The sequence below is a fragment of the Tenebrio molitor genome, chromosome 8, assembly GCF_963966145.1.
Source record: "Tenebrio molitor chromosome 8, icTenMoli1.1, whole genome shotgun sequence".
Taxonomy (NCBI): Eukaryota; Metazoa; Arthropoda; class Insecta; order Coleoptera; family Tenebrionidae; genus Tenebrio; species Tenebrio molitor.
The window spans coordinates 6545087-6572259 of NC_091053.1; the positions used below are offsets into that span (position 1 = coordinate 6545087).

At 35.6% G+C, this 27173-nt stretch overlaps 1 protein-coding gene and 1 long non-coding RNA gene across 2 annotated transcripts in view; one reads left to right on the forward strand and one right to left on the reverse strand.

The window, feature by feature from the left end:
- LOC138136206 (uncharacterized) overlaps positions 1-25305 on the reverse strand; it is a 43761-nt gene extending 18456 nt beyond the window's left edge. The window contains exon 1 of the mRNA XM_069055264.1: positions 24984-25305. Within this exon, the coding sequence (XP_068911365.1) occupies positions 24984-25129 (146 nt within the window). The 5' untranslated portion in view covers positions 25130-25305. The remainder of the gene's footprint in view (positions 1-24983) is intronic.
- On the forward strand, positions 17317-18046 carry LOC138136809 (uncharacterized). The gene is made up of 2 exons (XR_011161440.1): positions 17317-17532; positions 17702-18046. It is a non-coding gene; the product is annotated as an uncharacterized lncRNA (long non-coding RNA).
- Positions 25306-27173: the final 1868 nt, after the last annotated feature.

Below are 27173 nucleotides of genomic sequence, written 5' to 3' on the forward strand. Positions count from 1 at the left end.
AATTTGAATTGTGAAATATTAAAAATCAAATTAAATTCAATTTTCAGAGATTGTTTTTTCTTGGTATAGTTGTGGAGAAAGTATAGTCTTCAACTCTCGTATCATGGCTATTATTCACTCGGATGATTCCACCACTCGCCTACGGCTCGTGTTGCAATTTTCATCCTCTTGAATAATAGCCATCATAATACGCTCATTGAAGAATGTACTACTATTGTGCTATTAAAATTAATATTATAATTTTTTTCCAATATGGATGTTGCATTCGATGAAGAACTAATTTCAACTTCCTTATTCTGCAATCACTTTCGTTCTCTTTTATCTTTACATTTTGTATTAACTGAACAATTAATTTAATTAAATTTGATCGCGAAGATGGTTCCTAGTTCCTTTAAAAGAGAAACAAAGAATGAAAGTACATACTCGTATTTACATTGAGACGAGTTTTTTCTTTGCAAGGATCAAGGATCTGTGATTTGGAGTAAAATAAAAATACTGGAAATGGGAACGACTGGAAAAATGTTGATGTAATTACCGTCTGATAGAAGCAAGACCGATGGACACAGTTCCACCATTTTAATTTCACCAGTATTTAGTCGATTCATGAATAAACAAATGAAATTACTGAAATATTCTGAATATTCATGAGGCTGATGCACACGCCCGTGAAAAAATTCATCATGTTGGCCGTTGAGCGTGAAATATGTTTAGCACCCTTCGTTATTAGCGCTGCTCCTTGGATGATTTTTTTGCAAAAATTCCAAAGAAGGTTGCGATTAAGTGACATGTTCACACAGTACCCGCGTGAAAATGGTGCATCTAAAGGTGGATTTTATTTAAAAGGATTATTAATCCAAGGCAATATCTGCCGAATTGCATCTTTTATAACGTTACAAAAATTTTCAAAAAATCATTGAGAAGCTTGACCGATTTTAGAATGGGAAAGTTGTTCGTGATATGCTACTAAAACATTAACAAAATAATACATTCTTATAATTGCATTACGATTAATTATTACTTCATTGTATACTGGGTGTTGTCCTCAAGAAATTATTCAAATGTTATTTGTTACTATACTGGGTGCCCCAAAATCCTCGGAACAACTTAGCAGTACGTTGTTGCCATTAAAATATCAGGTAAAAATGTTTTAAAAAATCAATCTTCTTTTTTGTAGAAGATATGGACCTATTTGTTACACTAAATGTGGCAACATTTGAAAATATTCTATGTATCCCAATAGTCTGCAAATATGTATTTCATTTTTGTTGTATCCATGGAAATAAGAAAAAAAATCAAAGCCACGTTGCCATACGTTATTTGAGGCAAAACCGACATAAAATTACTACTTGGAAATGATGGAAATAATGAAGAATAATATTGCAAACCTGATCACAATCATTGGGAGTTATTATTGCATTGGCTTGTCAAAAACAAATAATCAAAATCTTTCTTAATATTTAAAATAAACGAGATCAAAGCTGCACCTTTTGAGCCCCCATATCTTCAAATCTAGAAGACAGATTTTTTAAAATTATTCTTCTAATTCTCTAACAAAATTTAATTTATTTAAAAAAAAATTTAATTTGTATTAAATTTAATTTAATTAATTTAATTTAATTTGCGTTGAGTTAGTTGTTCCGCGAATTTTGGGGCACCCAGTATACCTTCTAGGATTCCGATTTTTATCACAATGCTGGTAGGGTAGTTTACAAATCTTTTTTTTTTTGGAAATGTTGCCAAAATTTAATCTCATTGACGAAAAACATCGATAAAACATGATATTCAGATAGAAGGTTTGCTTTTCAGATTGTTTAAAAAAATGGAAAATTTTGGGAAATTCTTTTTGAACATGCCTCTATTTTGTGTTCTGAATGAAATCCGCTATAAATTCACTTTTATTTTATCAAAGATCCCAAAACAAAATTTATGACCACTAAAAACTTCATATTAAATTTCGTCCTGATCCTTGATAACAATGAAGATCTTGTTTTTTAAGACCTGTACATTGCTAACTTTCCTATAGAATCAGAGATTTTATTCTTGTGTTAGTGATACCTTGTACATTTAAAAAAAATATATATTTTTGAAAATTTTGTCGTTTTTCTATCAAATATAAAAAAAATCACATTCTTCACTGGTAAAACCCATTTTACGATGTATTCTGGAATAATTGTTGCTGTAAATTGTCTGTAAACTGTGAAATCGAAAAGTTGTTTTCTAGGTTAACACAGCACACCGTTGACGTTTCTTTGACATTTCACCAAAAAAATGTGCTTACCAGTGGCGTCACGTTTGGCAATAAAGCTGGTAAATTACTTATTCTTACGAATGTAAAATGTGGCTCTTGTTTATTTTATAAATTTTCTCCATTATCAGATAACAATAATAAAATGCACAATTATAATTCCAACGTTTAAAATTCATGAGATATGATTTATTGTTATTGTACTCTAATCCAGTTTGTGACTATTATTATTAAATCTTTCAATTCATGACAGCAAACGATTTAGTGGACTAATAAAATACAGATGTGAATGTGGCATTCTTGGTTCTCCCGCCAAAATTTTCACGTCACAAATTTAAAACTACCTGCAATTTCTAGACCATTCTGTTTTTCATAACAATATACGTTTCTTAACTTTTAAGAACAAGCGAAATCTTTAAAAAACACAATTTAAAAGAAACAAACATGTAATTTTGAAATGATTGCTCTTTGCTAACATTTTTTGATAAACTAGACATTGCTGCTAAACTCTAACGTGCACCATTTTTACATATTTTGTTGCAACAAATAAAAAAAATCCATTTATTAGGTTAAGGGGTGATTAATTCTCCGAGCAATCATCCCCTTTAAACCCGCTGTATTTCCCTATTCTAATTGCCTATAAAGATTTTCATTTCACTGCCGTCCCCGGAAAAAAGATTAATGAATTTCCATTCGAAAGGACTGCCTCCCCCTTTCAAATTATGCGTCGAAGATTACAAATCCGAATTCGGGATTCGAATCCCAACACTGCAATGCGTCCCTTGCAACCGACACACGCCAATCACCCAACCGGATCACATTCCAAGCCCTGACACCGGCTTTTCCTCGTCAAAAAAAAATCATTAAAAACCCAATCGTGCATTATTAACGTGCACTTGGATTCCGCCCCCAATTCCGATAGACTTCAAGTTACGACCGCTGCTGAAGACCCTCTGAATGTTTTGCTCCGGTATCGATTTCCCCGGAAAGCGCCGTCACCTGAAAATTTTTCTTGTTCGGAGATAATCTCCCAAATTCCGGAGGGGGAATGGAGGAGTTGACGGCGTTGGCATTAATGTCCGGTCGGGTTGCAACTGCGATGCGGGCAACTCTCCTCCACTTCTAAATAACAAGTCCTCAGTTTCCTCCGGCCTCTCGTTAAGTCGGGGGGAAACTACCCTTCGTGACAGCCGCGGGAGGTTTCGCCCCGTCACTCGGACATTATCAAAGCAGATCTGCGAAACAGGGAAATGGGAAAATGATTTTGCTGGGGATGGTTGCACTGATGTTATTGCCTCCGGTGTACACCCAACTCAACTCCTAACGTCACTGAGTTTGGACATACCGGAAATATTTGTCTTCTGTGATGAACCATCCATCAACAAATTTTACTGATGCCAAAAATACATCAATAGAAATTTCTGTGTCCTCTACGGACACGTAATACATCTTTTTTCTTCAAATAAAGAGAAAGTTGATGCGTTTTGTGATAAAAGAATTCAAACTTGTCTCAATCAGTACCAACTGTGTAGAAATTGCATGATGGAGCACCGACTTAGCATTAGCCAATCATTTCCATTGCATTTGACAATTCTAGCGGCATTCAATTGTTAAAACGTGACGACGCGATTATTCCGCTTATCACCCAGCGTCCGTATCGATGCCATTCGGAGTGGAAAATCCGCCCGACGACCTCCTTCTCACCGCTCCAGGACGATTCCTGTCCTGATTCATCCTCGGAGTCAACGTCCGACAAAAGCCAATTCGTCCGCAGTTCCGCAGCGCTTTCCACGGACAGTTTCCGCTTTAAATGTGGCGTTTTAAAGTTTATCGCGAATACTTTGTTGAATTACCCCCGGTCCTGACGGAAACCTCCGCCTTTCGTAATGTCATGTTGAGCTCTTTAAATGTTCCCGGCACCGAGCAAGGTACTCATGCGATGCAATTTATTTTTAATTTAGTCTTTTGCCGTTTGAAGCAAACGAGTTTTCTGAGCGTCGCAAAGCTGAATTGCTTTCGGAATTCAAAAGTGCGATTAAAATTATGTAGATAAGGGGGACGGTACAGGAAAAACGAGAGAAATGAGGAACAGATGCCGGTTTAATTAAAAAGGAGTAGTAGTGTTGTTTCGGAAAATTGGGAACATTTCCGAAATTCGAATGGAATTGTTACATCGATCAGTCCACAACGTGGTGGAGGAGATAATCAATAAACTTGCAGGATTTGACGAATGTCATGCAGCTTGCTTTCCTTGTTGCCATAGAAATGCAATGGACGCAATACACACAGTTTCCCTTTCTTATTCCTTATTCCTACAGTGCGAAGAATTTGAATTTTATATACAGGGTGTATGTGCAACACGTGTGTTAATTTGAATCAGTCGGAGAACTCGCCAATTCACGAAACTTTTCTCTATAACATTTTGCAAAATTCGCAGTTTTTCAAGATTTTTTTACCCCCCAATTTTTACCATGAGAATTCTAATTTAATTTGTAACTTTTTTGACAAGGCTCCGTTTCTACAGGATGTTAGTAAATGGTTGGGAATAAATTTCAAGGTGAATTCCTTACGAAAAATGTGGCTTAAAAGCTAAATAAAATTTTTCGTTAAAATGAGTAGTTTTCTCATATACAGAGTGTCCCCAAAAAAAAAGACGAGTCCATAGCTCCCTTATTTTAATCATCTATACACCAAATTAAATGGTTGTTAATAGGCTACAAAATGGCCTAATAAATTCAAGTATAGCCCTATGGGCTTCAAGGGTAAACTGTCAAAATATTTTTTTTCAAATGGGATTACATACCTTTTATTAGTAATTCTGATAGAGATTTTAATTCTGAAAACAACAATGTATCACAAGTATAACTTCACATTAAAAAAAATAACACCAACTTTTGAAACAAATGACGAGCATCAAGCGAAAAGCTATCAAAATGCCCTGCGTTACAGTGTAATAACCAAATTAAGGTAGCCGGAAAAACAAATGATAAATAATAACATGTGGGATTGCGCAGATATGCCGCCAATGTTTAGCGCAAAATGGAACATAGACGATAGTAGCGTTTTTTTACATTTTTTTTTTGTGAATTTTTGGTATTTAAGTGTATATTTGTGATACATTGTTGTTTTCAGAATATAAATCTCTATCAGAATTAGTACAAAAAAATATGTATTCCCATTTAAAAAAAAATTTTTTGACAGTTTACCCTTGAAGCCCATAGGGCTATACTTGAATTTATTAGGGCCATTTTGTAGCCTATTAACAACCATTTAATTTGGTGTACAGATAATTAAAATCTTCCGATAAATAACGGAGTTACGGACTCGTCTTCTTTTTTGGGGACACCTGTATAATACAATAAGTGGTCTAATTTTTTCCGACAAAATTTGTCATTTAAGACATGAGTAGCTTTTGCAACGAAAATTACACGAGTCGACGAAGGAGACGAGTGTAATTTTCCAAAAGCAAAAGCTACGAATGCCTTAAATGACAAATTTTGAAGAAAAAATTAGACCACGAATTGTATTCGACTTGACAATCTACCGAGAAAATTTTTATCGAGTTGACCTAATAAATTTGACGTTTCATTTTGACATAAATTTTTTTGCTGAAAAACCACTAGTTGTTTTTTCACTCAGCTGGTTGTTTTTTCACTCTGCTCGGTGTTTTTTCACTATAAATCAATTTGATTGGTCCAAATTTGAAAAATGCTGCAATTCCATTGGTTAAAAATTTTCGAGTTGGATTGTCAAAAAAAAAAAAAATGTAGTCCACTGTTGGAGAATTTCTCTAATTAGTTCATTTGTCTGCCTAAAATCGCATTAGTTTTGAATTTTTTTTTAATTCAACGTTCCACGTTTAAATTTTTTCTTTAAACCATTATTATTTCGCAGTATTTGAAAAAAAATACGGATATGCCAGAATACATTTATTTTTATTTTTTTGTTTTTTTGAGAAAACTACTCATTTTAACAAGAAACTTTATTTAGGTTTTAAGCCACATTTTTCATAAGTAATTCACCCCGAAATTTATTCCCAACCATTTACTAACACCCTGTATAACAACAGAAATTGTTCGCCCTTATCCATAGGCGTCTATACTGATTTTTTGTAAAAAATCAAAATAGAAAAAACGTTTCATTTAACAAGCTCTGCTACATGTTAAAATTAACACACGCATTTTAGATACACCCTGTATAATTATGAGTTTATATCGATTTTCAGAAGGCTTTCGGTCAAATAACATAATTACATAAACATTTTTGTTTTATAATACAAAAATTTCCGATAATATTGCGGAATCTGGAAAAGTGCCCCGAATGCTTGCAGCGTTTCCACGTTGAATGGCAAGGGAAATCCTCTCGTAAAGGAATTTCTTTGATTTTTCGGTCAAATTAATTATTTAATTTTAAGTAAATAATTGCAATTGGAATGTCCCAAGCATCTAATTTGGGTCCTCCCAACGCCCTAACTTACGAAAAATTGTTATTTCCAATTCCTCCTGATCTTTTAATTAATCTAAACATTTTCAGAATTATTAATGAATGCCAATGAGGAGCTTTGGAGGACTGATTTTCTTCTGATTGACTGATTTTCTTCTGATTGTTTTCTTGTCACAAAATATTCCACGTGCACAGCACAACACATTTCTTTAAATCTGTGATTGAAAACGAAGAGAAAAATGTTGTAATGCTGAATTGTTGATAAATCGTCTTAAAATTAAGAATGTAATGTTGCGTGACAAACGTAGCTCAAGGTGGCGATATTTTAAAGAAAATTGGAATAATAATATGAAAAGCGAGTCTTGTAAGCTGCCAAAGGCGAATGAAGATTAAAATGAGGGGAAAAACCTCCATTAGGAAAATTTATGTACTAAAACCAAGGCATTTTAAAATTAAGATGATGTACGAGGGGCTGGTGGTAAAAGGATTTACGACTTGTAAAATATGAAGAAAAGGTTGGCAATGCAACTACTCCGAAGACTTGCTAGAAGCAAGAAAGACAAAGCTAGCGAATGTTTGTGTATTAAACGTTAAGTTAGAGAACACTCTAATCACTAATTAGTGAAAATCCTATCAAGATCTGTTCAGTAATTCTTTAGTTATAACCGGACAAGTCATACATACTTAATACAAATTGTACCTATTGTAGATAATAACTAATTAAAAAATAGATTTTTCGAGAGGTAGGCAACCAATAAAACGACTGTGTATAGGAAGTATACATATGTGTACGATTAAGCTAAGACAGACGTTTCGATAAAACAAAAGATGAGGTAGCACTCTTGATTTGTTTTCTTGTTGATCACTCTGTATATAGTTAGGATTTCGTTTGTTGCAAAGATGGTTTAGAGCTCGAAAGAACCCAAGAACAAAAGATGACAGAAAAAATATAGACCGCTGTAAAGAGAAGCTGACAAAACAAGAAAAAAATCTCAACGTGGCAACTTTCAGTCATTTGTCCTGGAAGTAAACTTGCTCTCGAGACCCCAACCGTGAAAATAACTTTTCCCATACAATCATTTTTAAGATCCAATCGATCTCGTCCTTTCTAGTATTTATCCTTCGGGACGTCGGTAAACGAGGTCGCTGAACTGATAGTTAGTCCTTGTGGATTATTTTGCGTCCACGTAACTGGTACCACCAGAGCTTTAGCTTAATGGAGTCATCACAAGCATTGACCTAAGTTCAACCCTCATAAATCATTGGCACGCCGGTAATTCGTCGGGGTTGGCGGTGCGAACTAAATTCGGTACTTAATGAGAAAGGGTAGGGGGATGAAAAACCATAACGGTGCAGAATTGGGACGCATCCAACTAGGTGTGCGCCAATTGCATCAGCAAACAATGGAGCTGTCATTCAAAGTGTTCATGGCGCAATATTGGCACGGGATCTAATATCATTTTAACATTCAGCGGGAATTTGTCTGGTGGAGAAATCGATTTTGCCAAGAGAGGAGTTTAAAGCTGACGGGATGTTAGGCCGAAGAACAGGTCCAGATCGTAAGGACTAAACACGGTGAATCGGAGCCTGCGGCATTCATTTCCAGGATTAATTGACTGCGTCCTTTGTCAGGACCAGCGCTGCTGCAGTTGATACAATCCAGTCAAAACTTGTTGAACTCCCAACTTTAATTTGCCTGGTTGATTAAAGAAAATGACAAATACGCAAGTTTCCTGCATCCGACTCGAGATTCCTGACTTCTGATTATCAATTTAGTGACGCGGAGAGGATATTATTTATAACTCGGTCGATTCGACTTCGCTGAAGAAACTTCAAATTGGATTAGATAACGGCGCCGAGAAGTAGCAAAGGACAATCGTTTATGTAACGCGAACTGAAAGCATCTTTTTCACAATCGATTTCATCGTAAAATTTCATTGTTCTTTACCTACACTATCGGAATAATAACGATCCTTGGCTGTTGCGCCCTGCAAGGATAACATCAAAGCAGTACTCTGTAAACTATCGACATCAAAGGAATGCTTTGGTGGTATTTTACAAATAACCCTCGCGGTTCGTGATGACCTGTAGGTAAATATTTGATTGACCAGAAGTTTACACAAGTGTTATTGCAAGTGTTATTACAGAAGTTATTTTGGTTAGTTAAATGACAAACTGGCTCATACGTTTTTAATTTCCGAAGAATTGTAGTTGTGCTCGAGATGTGAATTTTTAGAAACTATTCCGTATCTACAACCTTTTTTTCAATTAAACCGCTCAGATTAGAGAATAAGAGTAGTGAGTAATATTCAAATGCATTCAAACTGTCTCCATAAAAATGTAGATAAATATCTAAATGTATATGAATTTGAATATACCACCACTTTTTCAACGAGTGATGAAATAAGTAGGTATTGCAAATGAATAGTAGTTTATTTAACGAGTTCGTGTGTAATTTGGGCTTTTTTTGGCATGAGTGGGCCAGTTTAAAACTCGAGTGAAACGAGAGTTTTAAAGGTCCACGAGTGCCAAAAAAAGCCCAAATTACACAAGAACGAGTTGAATACAACGTTTTTTTTTCGACGAGCCCCCCAAAGGCTCCAAATCGCTGAAAATCTTTAAAATTAGCTTGACGTTTTGTTTTGACAAGTTGACAAATTTATGAAAATCCGTTCACACAGGAGAAAATTTTCAAATTCTGACAGTGTCGGACAAAAAACAATATTTTGTGGTCTTTAATCCGGAGTCAATTTGTTCGAATTACACTCGAACTGTTTTTCTTCAGATCATTTTCTTTTTTAATAACTCATCTTGCAGAAATGTGTCTAGAAAAACTGTCAACCTTTAGTTTAGCGATTTTCTAGTGAGAGTTTTTCTCGCCTTTTTCTCGTTTCTTACCAAGAAGCTTTTCTTAAATATCAAAAATTATTCCTAAAAAGAAAACGGTAAACATTGTAAAAATGTTTAACAGTCACTTTCAAGGGAAAGATATTAGAACGCCAATTTGTGTGTGCAATAATCTTGCCGAATCTATTTCGTGCTTTCAGAATTATCGATCAATTCGACTCTCTTGACTAATTCAAAACTTTGTTGTTCTCAAGAAACTATTCAAATGTTACTTGTTACTATAGACAACAAAGCTTTCCTAACTAACATTATCAAACTGTTACCGATAATTAATCAAAACAGTACTTAATATAGTGTAAGTGAATATGTACATATTATACGCGCTTTCACTTCTTGGAAATTGAATGGTTAATTTATGTCATCTCAGAATCGACTCACAAATATTGCAGAATCCAGAATCAAATTAGTTTTAATTGTAACGAATCGGATATAAAAACAAAAAAAACCTTATCTCAGATAGGAGTTAGGAAAACTACAAATAAGTACATGTTTTACAAATATGGTGAAAGTGACGGGAAATTTATTCTCTTAAATGTAACGATATCATTGTTTACCACTTGGGTTAGATAATAGTGTTATTTAAGATCTAAGTGTAATAGTATATTATGCACCGAGGGAGTGAAGTGGATGATTTTTACCCGAGGTGCAGTTTGTAGCCCGAAGGTTCTACAAAGCACTGAGGGTTGACAGTTAAAATTTTTTCGGAAAATTTTGATTTTATGACGAAAAGTTTGTTGTTTGGCAATTTTGCGTAAAGCAACAAACTTTGAGTCTAATAAAATCAAAATTTTCCGAAAAAAAATAGAAAGTCGAGTTATATTTGTCTAGACAAATTCCCGAATGAACAATTCAAACAAACATTCGGAACAACATCACAAAACAGATTAAAGGATAGTTTATATTCATCGTGGCACTTTTCCTGCAACAATTTACCTGTTGTATTCCAAATTGTTTTCACACTGTAGTCAATATCACTGCTGGAGTCGTTTCTAAAACGATTTTTTAATATTTCGGAAAACGTCAATATAATTTTCTGACATTTTGTTCATTGATTTGTGTTACCAACAAAAACAAAAGCGTTGTCAACGTTGTTTTTCACCGGAAGGGAAATTTTTGTCGGCGGAAGACGCATTTTCTGACCATGACTAGATTTTTTCGCGATATTCGGCACACTATTGGTCAATATCAACTGTTTTCATAACATGAGGGAATTTGTCAATTAAAATTTTTGAACCGGGCAAATATTGTTACCGTCGGTGCTTTGTAGGACCCTCGGGCTTCGCCTTCGCGCTAAAAACTGCACCTCGAGTGAAAAAACAAATTAATTCGAAATAAATAATAATAAATAAAAGCTTGAGTTGGCTATGGTTTTTTGCCCAAAGGGAAAAAAGACCCGGTTTACTCCATACAATCAGGGAGTAAAGTTACTCATTATATACAGGTCGTGCAAAAAAGTTATCGTTTATTGCACGAGCGAGTATTTTAAAGGATGTGAGTGCAATAAAGGAACTTTTTACACATATGTCTTACAACATTTTATCTACGATCATAACGTTTTACTTTTAGTAATTATCTTATTTGAAATTTTTAAAATTGTGATATTTCCAACAAATTGTATTATTTTATTCTGACAGTTCTGTGCAATAATAACGTGCAATAAAAATGTTATTGCACAGTCCAGTCAGTTCACTAAACGGCAACTTTGACAACGGTTTTCAATGCAAAAAGTGCCTACTTTTTACACGATCGTAGATAAAATATTAAAATCGTGTTTTTTACGTTGAATTATGAATTTATGACGAATCAAATGCAGGAAACTACAGAGTAATCAACAAGAAAACGAATAAAGAGTGCTACCTCATCTTTTGTTTTATCGAAACGTCTGTCTTTGCTTATTGTACACATATGTATACTTGCTGTACACAGTCGTTTTATTCGTTGCCTACCTCTCGCAACATCTGTTATTAATTAATTTATTATTACTAATTAATGCTTTATTTTCAATGGTAAAACTCATTTTAGGAATCGTCGGTAAACTTTGCCCAAATGGAAAACTTTTTTTCAAGGTTAACATCAACACCGTTGCTTTAAAACTGACGTTTGTTTGACATTTCACCGAAAAGTCTGCGTACCAGTGGTGTCGCGTTTGGCAATAAATCTGGTAAATTGACCATTCTTACGAATACAAAATGTTGCTCTTGTTTATTTTATAAATTGTCTCCGTTATTAGATAATAATAATAAAATGCACAATTATAATTCCAATGTTTAAAATTCATGAGGTATGATTTATTATAAAGTAGCGTTTGAGACCACAAATTGTTTACGCTCATGCATTGAGCACTTATTTTGCATAGGATTCCGCTACGACCCGATCGATAATTTGCAACGTCTGCTCTGATTTGTTTTCTTTTTCATCACTTTGTATTTACTAGTTGCAAAAACATGTATGTTTTTCAAAAATCGTGGAGACGTTTTTATTATTTAAGTTATATCAAATCTAGAAATTATGTTTTCTAGATTTAATTGTGGCGAATTGAATACAACTCTATTTTCGGTGGTAGAAAACTGTAAATATTTGTTTTACGAAGTGGTGGAGGCGCAGAAATTTTTTTACAGTTTAAACTAGGTCAAATTTAGAAACTGTATTTTATAAAATTACTTATTATTAATCGAATGGAGAAATATCACGACTTTATTTCAGACCTTAGTAAAGAAGATATTCTAGTCTAGGAATTAAAAAAAATATTTTTTCCTATAGTTTCTTCGTGTTTTAAAAATGTGTAAGTATGTTAAACTTCCTCAAAAAATTCTCAAAATTGACTTGTTTAACTCTGGGAATAATTTTATAAAAGTCTACTTTAACCGAGGTAACAATTTCACTATTTAAAACAATCATATCTTAAATTATATCAGTGTGATGATTTATTTTTATAATAACTGTGTTATTAGTTAATTGACGAAAAGTGAAAATAAAATGTTGGTTTATTTGTGTTAAATATGTGGAACAAGAACTTTCACTCAGATCCTCACTGGAAATTACATAAATTTGGTGTATCTTCACTTTTGGAAATTTACACCGTAATCAAGGTAGAATAACCGAATACTTGCACTAAGAACAAAAGCATCAAATTACTCTTATTGTAAAATTTTAATTGTGCTTTTTACGCCTGATCTTATCGTTACGGGTGGAAATTTTAATTACATTTTTCGTTTTATTTTATTAAAACCTTATTTTTTCCTGTGAAATATATCGCATCACGACATCGAATTACTTTTGCGCACTCCTGTACCAACAGACTAATTTTCCATTGTCTAACTCTAAAGAATCGATATCTTATGCAACTACTAATTACTAATAATTTATTTACACAGATGGCGTGACTGTATTTGTGTTGCCATGACACTCCCCACCACTGACGTTTCACAATTGGCGGTAAATTCAAAACATTTGCTCATAGTTAATCCTTTATAACACACTGTTGTCGTAGATCTGAATAAAATTTCTCCAGTTAACTTTTTTTGCAACACAATTTCAATGAACTACCCATTTTCGAGTGATGCTTCTTTTCAATTTATTACCCGCAACACGTATGACCCTCATCTTGCGAAAAGTATACAAGACTTGACGTTTTGAAGTTTTCCACACATCCATGCAACCGTAATTTTCCTTTGAAAGCGAGCCGTCTCCTCCCTTTTATTGCGAACATTTTCCATTCAATGTTTGTCACAAGACCAAATCGTCCTCGACGTCCTTTTATTATCATTAATGCATAGAATAATCCCCTCGATTTATGCCCATCCACAAATATTTGCACTGACTCACGAAAACAATGCTCGCACGGCCTAAACTGAATCACGATCTCCATGAAATTTCATTACATTGTCGTCGAGCATAATGTTTAGTGGAAAAAGTAATATAAATGCCTCGGATTGCGTCGGAGTTAATATCTGTGAATTTAGTAGATTCCGGCTTTATATTGCAAAATCTGATCGTATTACAACAGCTCAGAGCGACTGCACATTTTGCTGGTGAAACTTGGGAGTCTCTCGAACGTTTAAAATTGCATCAAGTGGAAAATTGGCACCGGAGAGTCGTCTTCGAGAGAAAAACAAACCATCGCTGCATTCGTAACTTTTCCCTTCGTTCTTGCTTTAATCGAGAGATACGGCCACGACGTGGATGGACGATTTATTCGACTCTCAAGAACTGGATTTATAGAGCGTGGGTTTTATTTTTTTTGCCGGTTCGATTCACAACGAGCAGGACAACGTCGATGTCCAAACAAAGTGGAATTGAAGAATAACACAATTTCAACGAGCAATCTAGAACTAAACCAAAATCTATCAGACTCGGGTGCGGCCAGCCCTACTAGGATGCACTAATACTAATCACATGCGACGTACGTTACGCAGTGCTCGCTTGCTGTTCAGTATTGTGAAGATAAGGACGTGTGAGTCTTCTTGACTGACAGTGTAAAGGTGATGATCGGCTTGCCTGTAGCATCTACTCCATTTTACTAGTTACATACTTTGAAACATTTTCTTTCCTTTAGATTTACATAGCGCCACACCAAATGAAAACATCACTCCATTTAGGACTAAATCGAGCGCGAATCCCTTATCTCAGCCACCGTTCCCATCCAGGAACTAATGAAAATCTTTTTCCTCGTTCCGCAGGTCGTTCCCGGTTCATCGTTCGGGATTTTAACTATCGCTTGTACGTCTAATTTACCGTGATCTGATAGGATTATGAGGCGGGGGTTGCACGCGAGCAACACTAGATCGATGAGTTAAGTGGTTTGTTCCACCCTTCCGCTTTTTCAGGACACCTGTATCGGTTGGCTTTGAGGGTGTTTCGCATTTTTACGCATCAGGCCACGCAGCAAAATTGCAGATAGGACAACTGACGCGGACAGAATTTATTGCTTTCGACCGAGGGAGTGCATACATGTCGGGAATTTATGGCGCAAATTTACATTACTTCTGCGTGAGTGTAAATGTTAGCGAGGAGATCTACATCCAGATTTACAGCTGGACCACCCATTGGACGCCTCTGTTTTGCACTAACCTGTATCATTAGTGTCTGTTACAGTTGTGACACTGTTAGCTCTGCATTCTAAATGCAAGTTAGATCCAAAAAAATTCCCCCAAATTAATTCTACATCTCTCTAGTTAATTCTGCGATTCTGCAAATGAAATTGGTAGATTGTGTAATTTTTTTTAGTTCTATGCGTACATAATAGGTGCAGTTAAGTAATGACTTACTTTACCACACGGCGTACGGTAAAATACCAGGTGACTTTTAATGATTGAATAGTTACATATTTACATTAGAGTACGGTAGATGTGTTTTCCAGCGCGAAAACTAGGTTTCAGGCACGAGGCGAAGCCGAGTGCTGCTTAGTTGGAGCGCTGTAAAATACCTACAATTTACAACATCCGTTGGTAAATCGTAACTACCGCGCAGTTATTCATCACGTGTGAAAGCGACAACGACAACACCTATCAATCAAAACGAATTAGACGTTTTTGGTATACATCTTATTAATTTTTATTTCTCACGTTTTTGTGGACTTGTTCGCCGCCAGTACAAAACGATCACCCCTCCCCTATTCCCACAAATTGAACCTTCAATTTTTCCACCAAATCAGCACTTCCACTCCTTTCTGATCTTCCAGTCACTTTTTCAGTTTCCCGCCTGTCGGATCATCAATAACCCTCATTACTTTTACTCTCGCTACATTTAGCCATTAGCGTCGGCAAAATGGAAACGGGACCGCAATCGCGGTTCGAATTTACCGTTTTAGCGCCGAAACGGCGACATGTGTTGCACATGATCGCGCCCGCGAATTTATGATTACATTATTCAGGTGGTGGCGGCGGGGGCGGGATGCTTGTCGCAGGCTCCTGGGGAGGACGACGATAAGAAGGTCCTGATTTACGCACGCCTGCAAAATGTTACGGTGTGGCGGCACGCTATCCCTTTACCCCTTTATGAAATATGAAAAGCGTCCGCTCGATGAATAAGGGTGATGATGCGAAGCAGACAGACTCAGATCTAATGAGACAACCCGGGAAAATTCGTAGTGGAAATTGTTTTCCTCGAGGAAATGCGGACGGGGAGATAAAAATTTGTTTTAATATTTTTGACCCGGATCCTGACGAGGGCTCCGGGTGGAAACAGGCATCAGACAGCTGCTTTTGCATTTTAAATAAATAAAAGTAGACAAAAGGGAAGATTCAAAAAAGAAAATTTGAAAGCTCTTCCTGTAAGATACTTTTTATTTAGCAAAATATTTATGTACGGCAGAGCTTGTAATAATTAATTTTGTACCAAGGAATTTTTAAGGACGACAAGTTTAACGAAACTCATCTTTGTGTCATCGTCACGGACCAATAAACCACTTTCACCAATATTTTTTGCTTCGGTTCGTCCTAACAAATTTAACGCCTCCTCGACGGCATGAAAGGAGTCCTGATCCTAGCCGCATCCTCGTCCTAGCCCTCAAAGAGGATTTTAATTAAGGGAAGCCTCCTAGATGTTCAGTGTTTCGGGCCAATTTTATGAAAATTTCCCTGCACGACTTTCAAAGGATTCACCTAAATAATGTCCTTGTAACCATCAAGTCGAGTTAATTGCTCAGTCGACGTCTCCTCGGGGCGCACAAACACGAAACGCGTTCATTAAAGACGGTAGGAAACATTTAGGTGGAGCGAGTGGGCGGCGATACAGCCCCCAGGACCCTCCCGGCGAGGAGAAACGACCCTCGGACATTCGAATGCGCTCCGTGCGGCCAAATAAATTCGAAAGTAAATAAATTCGACAGGTGGGAAAGCGTTTTCCGTGGAGTTGTAGTTTCGCGTGCACAAAAGATTTCCTCCGCGAGGGGCTATTTTAGCGCACACATCATTAAAGCACACAATGGAGAGTCAGAAGTGGCCGGTTATAAAGGGGGGTGCGAAAACAAGACGTCGACGACTAATCTGGGGTGGTTGTTTGGTAAATGGGAAAACACGAAATGCGGATAAAAATTGAAAGGGGATCAGTCAAGACAAAAAATATTTTTTTCACTTGGAAGCTAATCTGTATTAAATTGTATAAAAGACGGTCGATGCAGGAAACAGCAGGAATTTATTTAATGCATGTTCTCGACACATAAATCAAGATCTGACAGAAAAGCTCTCCAATTTCTCGCCCACTAATTGAGGGGAAAAACGAACACGAAACGCGCCTTGTTTTCTTTTTATTTTATCGAAGAAAACAACGATAAAAATGAAATTAACGAATTTTAGATTGGCATTTCCATCGAGTCAAAATTTAAAATTGTGAAAATTACATGCTTTGACTGTGACAGTTATCCGACAGTAATTGTTTAAACGGGTGAGGGCCGCAGACATTTCACAGTTAACTGACGCAGATCAAGTGAGATTTTATTTTATAAAGCTCCGTTACATCGATCGATTCATTTTTAAATGGCTTGGTTTGAGGGGAGAAAGCGAACACCAGTTAACAAAAAAGCAATTTTCCCAAAAATGTTTCCAACAATATTTGAAAATCAAGTTTATTATTTTCTACATCCGGTGAAATCAAACAGCTTGAATTTAAATTAAACAACAAACACTGATTTCCCACTGGATTAATGCAGAGTATGATAGGTGTGTTCTAGACAAACTAAAAAAAAATATATTTTTTTTAAGTACATAATTCGATTTATTGTAAACTAAAGTCCATTCACGTTGGATTTTCCTAGTCAAGGTCAAATAATTCAATATTATGGCGGTGTGATTTTTACTTCAAAAATGCTTTAGCTGTGTATGTCACCAATACGGGCTGATAAAGTAACCAAGTCATTCGTAGACTGTAGAGGTTATGTTATTCGCTGTCAGCAAAGAAACAGTCATTTTTCAAATATTGTTTTTAGAGGATAACAGTAGGTAATAATACATCCATTTTGTTATCATTTGCACTAAAAATAGTGTCAGTTCTTAATCGGTATGATAGGATTAGGAACATACAATAGGTAGATACCTAACTCGTACCTACTGGTGTTGTATTTTTCTGCTTGCCCTAATGATTAAGTGAAAAAACCCTTAATGACTACAGTGATGACTGATGAGGAACCAGAATAAGTTATAGAAAATGAACCCAATAGAAAATTGTGTGAAGTTTCTTTCATTGGAAGCGATGGAAGTAAGGAATGCATCTAAATGATGGAACAAATTTGGCAATAAAATTTCAGTTATTCAGAGACACTTATACGTTTTGATTGTGGTTGTGACGTTTCAAGAATGTATTGTTACAATTGCATACCACAAAAGAAAGGTGTATTTTGATTTTTAATGATTTTTTTCTAATTTAAGTTTTTTCGATGTACACATTACCTTTAAAATAACGTTGTATTGTTAAAACTGCTCAATAAAGGTCGTAAATAGATTATAATCATGTTAATACATACAATACATTAAATATTAAAGGATTCTGACTAATTAATTTTCGAACTGAAGCTATTTTTTCTTGAGTCCGTATTAGCTTGCGGGTTTCGTCACATTACCTACGTCAGTTGTGGAAGGTTAACGCAATTTTAAAATTAACCTTTTTTCTTTTCGCCATGGTAAAATCACCCAGGAATAGAATTTTATTAAAAAATCTGTGACTATTTTACACGTCAAACTAACATTCAAAATTAAAGACGTCAAATCGATCTCAATGGCTCTATCACGAATAAAAAACGATAATGTAAAAATTACTAGGAAAGGAGGCGCAGGCTTGCAACGTGACAACAATTTGACAGGGAAAATCCAACGTGAATGGACTTTAATTAATAATTTATATTTATTATTATAAGACTAATTGAAAAATAGTATATTATTCAATGAACGGATAATGGTGGCTATTACTTGTGTAGTTAATTTATTGTCACGAGCCGAAGGCGTATTATTCGCGAGTAGAATACTACGATTATGAAAATAAATTGATAAATAAGTTTCATTATTAGACAAACTGAAACTGACGTTTTACAACTATTACTTTTAATACTTGATACCATTGCAATGAATTTGCGATTGGACTTCATAAACTAGTTGCTACGTTCTTTGTCGTGATTTTTAAAATTATTATTTAACAGGCCGTGGGTGACGAACTCTATTATCTAATGAAAAACATCTTAATAATTACAGGATTATACAACAGGAGTGGAAAAAATTATTCTCTCCAGCAGCAAGGTTAAAAATACGCTTTAGATTTTGCTATTTATATTTTCTTCTGTGGAGCCCTGCCTTGATCATCAGTGTTGTCTTCACCAAATACTTGAACATTATCAAAAACTTACCCACTTTCACTTTCCCAAAGTAAAGCTCTGCACCGCTTCAGGAGAAATCTTCCGAACACTTTCATGTTTCATCTCATTCTGCATCCGTGACGTTGAAGTTCTTCCAGAACTCCTGAACTGTTTGTTTTGCTTCACCGTCAGTCAACTTTCTCAAGTTTCTTAAATCTTCTTGAAATTTATTATGAGACATAATCCATCGGCTGAATGGGTGAATTAGTTCTTACTGACAAGTTTGATGTTCGGGCACGAAGCCTCAAAGTCTCTGTCACTAGCTGAGGCATTATGCAACGACAGAAGAATCTTAAACGACAAATTATCTTGTTGGCAGTGCAGTCACGCAAGATTTGTCTTGTAATCCAAAGCTTTCTCCGAGATTTTCATATCACAGAGGCGAGATTTCAGACAATTGTTCGAGGCGCTAGGATTCTCACTGTGATTCACGAGTGAGAGTTTCAGTCTCTTTTCTCTATTTTCATACAGTCGCGAAAAAATGTTAAACGATTTTTGCGGGGTTTCAAAGGTTCAAGCGATTTTTTCATTGATTGAAATGTATCTTTTCGGCAGCAATCTATTCCAGTAGAGGTCAGTTTTAGCACATTAAAAATTTATGCAGAGTCGTGACTCCCATACTCTACGATCTTGGAAATGGAAATGCGGACATCCTTTTATTTATCAAATTTTAAATCTCTTATGGGAGCTAGAACTGGCGTTTGAAATATCATTTATTAAATCTGAACATTTCTTTACTTTTAACAAAGTTGCTGAGGGCATTTTACTTTTATTAAATTTTTTCCATAATAATAATTCTCTGGGTGGTAATGTTTACTACTATCGAATATTATTCTTTGTTTGATCACTTGATTTTAATATCTTTATTGAATATTTCCTACTTATGATACAGATTTAGTAAAATTATTATAAAATTTACATTCACATTGTCTTTCCAATACGAAGAACTGGGCATTATGGAGAGAAATTATTCTAGAAAATATTGTCATGTACCTATTAATAAATTAATAATAACTGTTCTATACTTAGATATATTTCTCTTGGCAGAATCTTTCTACTTTAATTGTTTAAATCTGAAGATTTGATGATAAATCTGTTTAGGTAATTTAATAGTACTCGTATGTTGTTCAACGAGAGTGTGATGGTTACTATACTTACGAGTATGAAGTATGTAATAATAATCTTTGTGAGTGACAGTTATTACACGCGAGTAGAATACGATACTTTTTCTACGAGTTGGTTGGAATTCGTGGAGTAATGAGTCATTAACTCGTTACTCACGGCCGTGGATAATGCATTAGCATTACTTAACAGTATAGGCATATACAGGCTGTCCTCAAAATGTATGACAAAAAAATATGGGTAGTTGGTGACGATGAATAGAAGTCTTTTTGTTTTTGAGATATAAAGCATTGAAAATTTGGTCGAAATTTCAAGTATCGTTTTTTCTCCTTAATCACTTCAACTCTGGAAATTTTGAGCAAATTTTCAATGTTTTATTTGTCAAAACAAAAAGACTAACTATTCTATTCTATTCATCGTCACCAACTACCCATATTTTTTTGCCATGCATTTCGAGGACAGCCTGTATAATGAATGTATTATTTATTTAATAGAGGTAGAAAATTGTATTTATGCTTAGATTCACTTACATTTTTTTTTATAAAAAAAAGATTTGTCTCTTTGATACATGCTGGAAAATAAGTTACGTTAGTGACAGTGATGGAGCGGTATCTGAGACAAAAATCCAAAATTTGTTTGGTTTATCATTTCATAAAAAGATCAATTCGCGGTTTTGTGACAAAATCAAGATTTTCTAACGACAAAAAATTGTTTTTAAAAAATGGAAAAAAATCTGGTATATCAGGTACAAGAAAAACAAAATGTTTGTATTTCTTGTTATTGTACACTTCTGTTATACAATTTACTATAGACTTTTCAAAATAACTATAGTAAAATTTAATTTTCAATAGTTCAAGCAAGCGTAAAATAGGACCAAATTGAATTAAAATGTTAGAAATACGAGCACTTAAGTTTTCCTTTGTAAAACAATTCCAGAAACGATACTGAAAAAAGCCGTAAGTGGCAAGAAGAAATGAGAACATTGTAAACTAGAAAAAAATCTAAACAGCACAATTTTAATGTGATTTGACCAAAAGTTAATTTTATTCTCGAAACCACCAACCATGAAAACAACTCTTCGTATGTGCTAATTAAATGGAAGCATTCGTTGGTTGCGGTCAAGATATCAAAATGGAAAGTAAATACCGAGAAATTATTGAACTTGCCGCTCATTTTGTCTCTTTCTACAAGGCCGTTTATTTAATTTTGTTCATCAAACTAAATCAAAAGTTAGCTCAGATACACAACAAACATGTACAGTGAAGACGACCGTTAGTTACATCACCGAAGAAGGTTATTACCGCCATAAGTTAGTCCCAAGAAGGGACCGTAAAAGTAACTAAACTACTTTGCTGCACTTTCAGGGTAGTGGCAGTTCGCCTAAAGCTTTAGTGGTTGGTTCGAGCTTGCGTAACATTATTTGTCTTGCTAACAGTAATAATCTAACGCAACTTCTGAAAACAGAAGCCAACGATTAAGAGGATTTTAGTAGGTATCTTTTTGCAGGAACATCTCTAAAAGACAGTTCAAAGTCTATATGTCTAATCATTCTACTGGTTTTAATATGACTAATTATTTTAAATGTGATTTTATCGTGATTTAAAGTTTCCAGGAATATCCGTAACTATAACTCATTTCAAACTTTGAGAAAACCGATTTCGTTGATTATTTTGTATTTTTTTTTATAGTAGATGTTAAACTATTTTATTTTTCACTTTAGTATAATTGCATGATAACTCCTAGGATACGAAATACGTAAACATGTCCATAACAACCGGGGAATAAAACAGGGTGTAATAAGAATAAGCGGGCATAATAAGAATAAGCGGGCGTAATGAATTCATAACGCCCTTATCAATTCATAATTGCAAAGATGCCAATTTTTTTTTTTTAACAACACGTATAGTGAAAAATAAAATCTTGTATGCACCACGGCGTCACCGAATGATTACGCCCATCGAACGATATCATTCGATTCATCGGTCTCCGGGCGTAATCATCGTTGTAACGCCCTTGGTGCATAAATAGCTATTATATGAACTCTTTTGAGTAGATAAAGTACTTAGCACTTAACCGTAAGGTGAAATAAAGCAACACTTTAACCGCAAGGGCAGATAAAGTAACACTTTAACAGTAAGGTTAGATAATAGTATTTTACAGGAGAAGTCCGTTAGGACGGCCTTTACGGCCGAGCCAGAGATTTTGTGAGACGAGCTCGCAGAGCGAGTCGAATAATACTGGCGAGGCAGTAAAGGCCCTAACGGACGTGTATTGTACAATAGTTTTTGTAATATCTCTACGATTCGTTCACAATTATCTTTTTGAAATACATTTTTTTCAACGCCCCCGAAAAAACCGAATGATTAATAAGTGTGCGGAGGACGTCGTCATGTCAACCGTTGTTTGTGAAAAAAAATTGTTTCAATGTTGTTTGGCAGATTTGTTCAACGTTTAACTTTCCGTTGAAAAGTAATGAATGAAATCAATAAAAAATCGTAATCAAGATATTCCCGATGTCCGGAAGTGAGGTCATCGTTATTGCCTTCAAAATCGCGCTTCTGTTAGTGTTAAAATTGTGAAGCATCATCTTCGATCTCGTCTACATCTGCTAGTGGCATACGGATTTCGATTAATTCAAGGTGTGTCCCATAACATTAAACATTAATTGTAAAAATTGTAAACAAGTTGAAAAATAAAGTTTAGATCTAGTACGTTGCTATTGTTATTTAGTCATTCATAACGGCCGCTCCCGCTCATAACGGACACCCTTAACGGATTCCGGCCGTTATGAGGTTGTTTACATGGTGACAAACAGTCCGGAAAGGCACCTTTAACAACTAGATATTACAAAAAATGTTCTAACTTAAAAATTGTAATTTTCTTTGAAATTTTATTTTTCCCTTGAACTTAAAGTCTTGCTATAGAAAAAACGTCTCTACTCTAAAAAACGCTCTCAAGGATAAAGTATAATTTTATCGTCTTGTATAATACATAACTATAAATAGATTAATTTTATTTAAATTTGGTTCAATGTCTTGTTTCTATCATCGCAATGCTATTAGTTGATTTTTCTGAACAAGAGAATTATTGTTAAAAAAGAAATTTAAAACCGTCAACTTTGAGGGAAAATTTAGTGCTATTCCAAAATTTGATGAAAATCAAAAAGAAAGATTTTGCTGTACAGTCCTGAAAACCAGAGACGAAATTTTAATAAATCGGAGCAAGGTGTACTTAAATGACCCGAAACCTGAATCTCTTTCAGTGTAGAAAGTTGAATATAAATCTGTAATAAGATACCGTTCGAAGCATAAATCTGTGGTAAAAAATCATAAGGAACCCTTCTCGACTTATTCAGAATTGATAGAATCCTACGCAATCGCAAAATAATAGATTCTTTAAACAAGAACGAGAGCCTGCTGAAGATGGTGAGCATCCTGCTCCATCAAAAACTGATGAAAACCCTAAAGTAATGTAAGAAATGGTACTGGAAGACCTTCTAATTTACATTTGCCAGATAGTCGAAGATTACTAAATCGTCTTGGTGTGATTTTCTTAAACACACTTATAAAGAAAGAAAATATCAGGTTGGTGCCAAAAATTTTGGCGTTGCTCTCGACTAGTAGTGCGAATTTTTGCTTTATGTCAAATAATCCGGGAAGAACTTTTCGTCAACGATGAAAGCTGATTAAATCTTATTTATTCACTTCAGCTTTCAATATGTCACAATCAGAAACGAATCTGTTAAAATTTGAGTGAGGAATTTCAAATGATTTAGCTAGAGTACTTTATCTGCCGCTCGTCAGCGGAGATAATCACTTTATCTGCCGCTTGTCAGCTCGTCAGATGCCATGGCAATGAAATGACACTTCAGCATTATCAAGCCAGCAGTATAATGTCATATTTTACTGACTGCTTGCATTTGTTTTTAACAATATCTGTTAGAGCAGAAGTAGCTGAACGCAATTTTTCTAAACTAAAGCTAATACAGTTGAATGTGCCGCAAACCTCATAACACGAGTGAGACTAGTATCGCCGATAGGTGGCGCTACTGGCGGTAGTGCGAGGCTGGCGGCACATCCAAAATTTGTGTGAGTTTTCAACGCCAACTGCGATGGATGTTTTTGTTATAATTTAGAAAATGTTTGGTAGGCAAACAACTAAAAAATGCTGGAGGGGCTTCTAGAAATTTAGAGCCCGCCAGAAAAATTTGGGAGCCTGCGGAAAACCCCGTCCCTTGACAAGAAACTTGACTCTTCATGAAAGAATAATTGGCACTTTGCTCCTCTTTTTGTGTTGTACTTGGTACAACCAACTACAAATTAGTTTTTAAATGAAGGTAAGCAATCCATTTTTGTTTAATTAAGTGGAGGCCAAACGGTATGGAAGGTGCAAAATTATATGTTAAATTAATACTGAACCGCCTTTTATGTCATGATTTACCGCTTACCCCTGGAACCTTATTGGAAGTCTAATTTGTATAACGTCATAATTTTCGAGCGAGCGGAGCAAGCATGAAGAACGAGATAAAATATTCGTCCCAAATGCGACATAGACGCAGGATTTAGCAAATAACTTCATTCCAGCGTGACGTTATTCACGAAAATTGTATTACGTCGTTCATGCTAATTCCGCCTGTCTGCATAAAAATTGCAGAAGCAAAATTGACTCCTACACGATGCACCGCCACGCAACTCACCCGTGAGGTCTTCATATGCATTTTTGCATATTTACCAACACGAACCTCGACATTATCGATTGCATTTCATTCTATTCCCTCTTGTTTCTATCACTTATCACGCGTGCACGACGTTGGTGGATGCGCCGGTTTTTCCCTTCCGGCGAAGACGACATATCTCAAATTGTTTCCAGAAAATTCCGATTTTGTCGGAGGCGTCGGGGAGAAGGTGAAAATGTAAAATTTCCTACCTGGTTTTGATCTGGCTTGGAAATCTGCAGCGGTGGTTTTTCACCGAGGGATGGTCGTCGGCGACGTGCGTTTTAGGCCATAAGATCTTAGGGTGTTTATGGGACGACGACAACAGGTCTACTGTGGGGCCGTCGGTTCGAGGCATCGAGACGGGCGTCTCTACGACACCAGCGCCACTACATTCGACGTTCTACCGAATCACTAAACGCACGCAATCGATAGGGCCGCAGGTTGGGGCTAGAGGCTCGGGGGTAGAATTAAAGACTGATTGCTGTAATTTTGACGTTTGAATTTTGAATTCTGACAAAAATAACGACCACTTAGATTATAAGTTCGTGCGATTTAGCTACGAGGGGAGATTTTTATGTTATCCACATAGCTATGAAGGAAAAGAGTTGGGAGAAAAGTAATATTTTATTTTTCAACATATGATCCGTTAACGGTTACACACTTATTCCAACGTTTTTCCAATAAGGCTATGCCTTCAAAAAAAAAAAATATTTTGATAAGTCCTCAAAAAATTCTTCCACCGCTTCTTCCAGGTATTCATCCAAAGAAAAACGGCGTCCCCTCCAGTGCTTTTTTAGTTTAGGAAAGAGATACTAGTCACTCGGTGCCAAATCTGGGCTGTAGAGTGGATGTTCCATCTCTACAAAGCTGCTTCGCCGATTACTTCACGGACTTGGTGATCTTTGTGAACTCTGCAATTGTCATGAAGCTCCATAATCTTTTGATCACAGTTGTGGGGCCTTTTCTGCTGTATGGCAGTTTTCAACTTTCTGATTGTTTCGTTGTAGACTTTTCCTCCGTTATCGTAAAGTCTTTTTCCATGTATTCAATCGGTAGGATGCCTTCCAAATCCCAAAACACCGTCGTCAGCAGCTTTCCTGATGAATTCTATGTTCTTGCTTCATTGACGGGAAGATGCCTTGTGGACCCACTAAATGGATTATTGTTTTGTCGGTGGGTTCCAGGGATACATTCACGTTTCATCACCTGTTATAATTTTCGAAGAAAGCTTTTCATCGTCAGCCAAATCTGCCAAGTTTACTTTGCAAATGTGTTACTGGCACAGTTTTTGTTCGGGATTAAGCAATTTTGAAATCCAAGGTGCTGAGACCTCATTCATTCTTAAATCTTCATGCAAAATTTTTAATACTGTAGCTTCCGATATCCTCACTTCATCGGCAATCATTCAAACTCTTATTTTTCAACCTGCTAAGAGTAAAATCTCAACTTTTTTGAAGTTTTCGTTGGTTTTTGCTTTAACAGGCCTTCCGCATCTTAAGTCATCGTGAAGTGATTCCCCACCCCATCCAAATTGTTTGAACCAAAATTTTATCGGAAAATATGACGGCGCATCTTCTTCATACACTCGTCAAGAATTTGATTACGCTTCTATGTTTTAGCTAAATTTCGCTCATTTTTTGTTAGTTAAGGCTTCACAAAAACAACAAAACTCTTTGGATGTGAACCAAATTTGGTGAGTAAGCATCAAAATGTCACAGCAACTTGACAGCAAAAATATGCGATCGTCACTTGTTTTCGTCATGGCTAGGTAGAACATCGGAAAAATTGAAACGAGTTGAAAATTTGAGAAAGACGAGTAAAACATAATGGTAATATGTAGTTCTTATGCTTCTTCTTCTTCTTCCTCTTTCTGTAGGCAAGTTGCCTGTTCAATACTGGATTTTTGTTGTTGTTCCTGTGAGATGGATTGCCATCTGTCCTTCCATCTTTTCGGTTGTCTTCCGGTAGGTCTTCTGTCATGTGGTTTGTAATTTTTGGCTATCTTGGCCAGTAATTCTCGTTACATGCTTGTTCTAGGCTCTTCTGCGACTTCCAATGTACTATGTCGTCGGTTTTACATTCCTCTCTACTTTCCGTGCTTCTTTTCCTTCCTTCATGTTGTATTTTTCTGGTGAAATTTTGAAGGTGTGCAGCATTCGTTCTAGGTTGTCTTTACGTTCCGATGTGAGTGTGCCCTCATCTGCCTAGCACACATTTTTTATTTATTTTCTCCAAGTCGATATTCTGATCCAGCTTTTTGAAGTGAAAACTTCTTTAGGCGCAATACATGGGCAGTGAATTAGTTTCATACGACATGCTTGATTTACAAAAATCACCTTTATTGACTACGACGTCATATGATTCCCTCAACGGTCATTTATATAAAAATCTACTTCGGA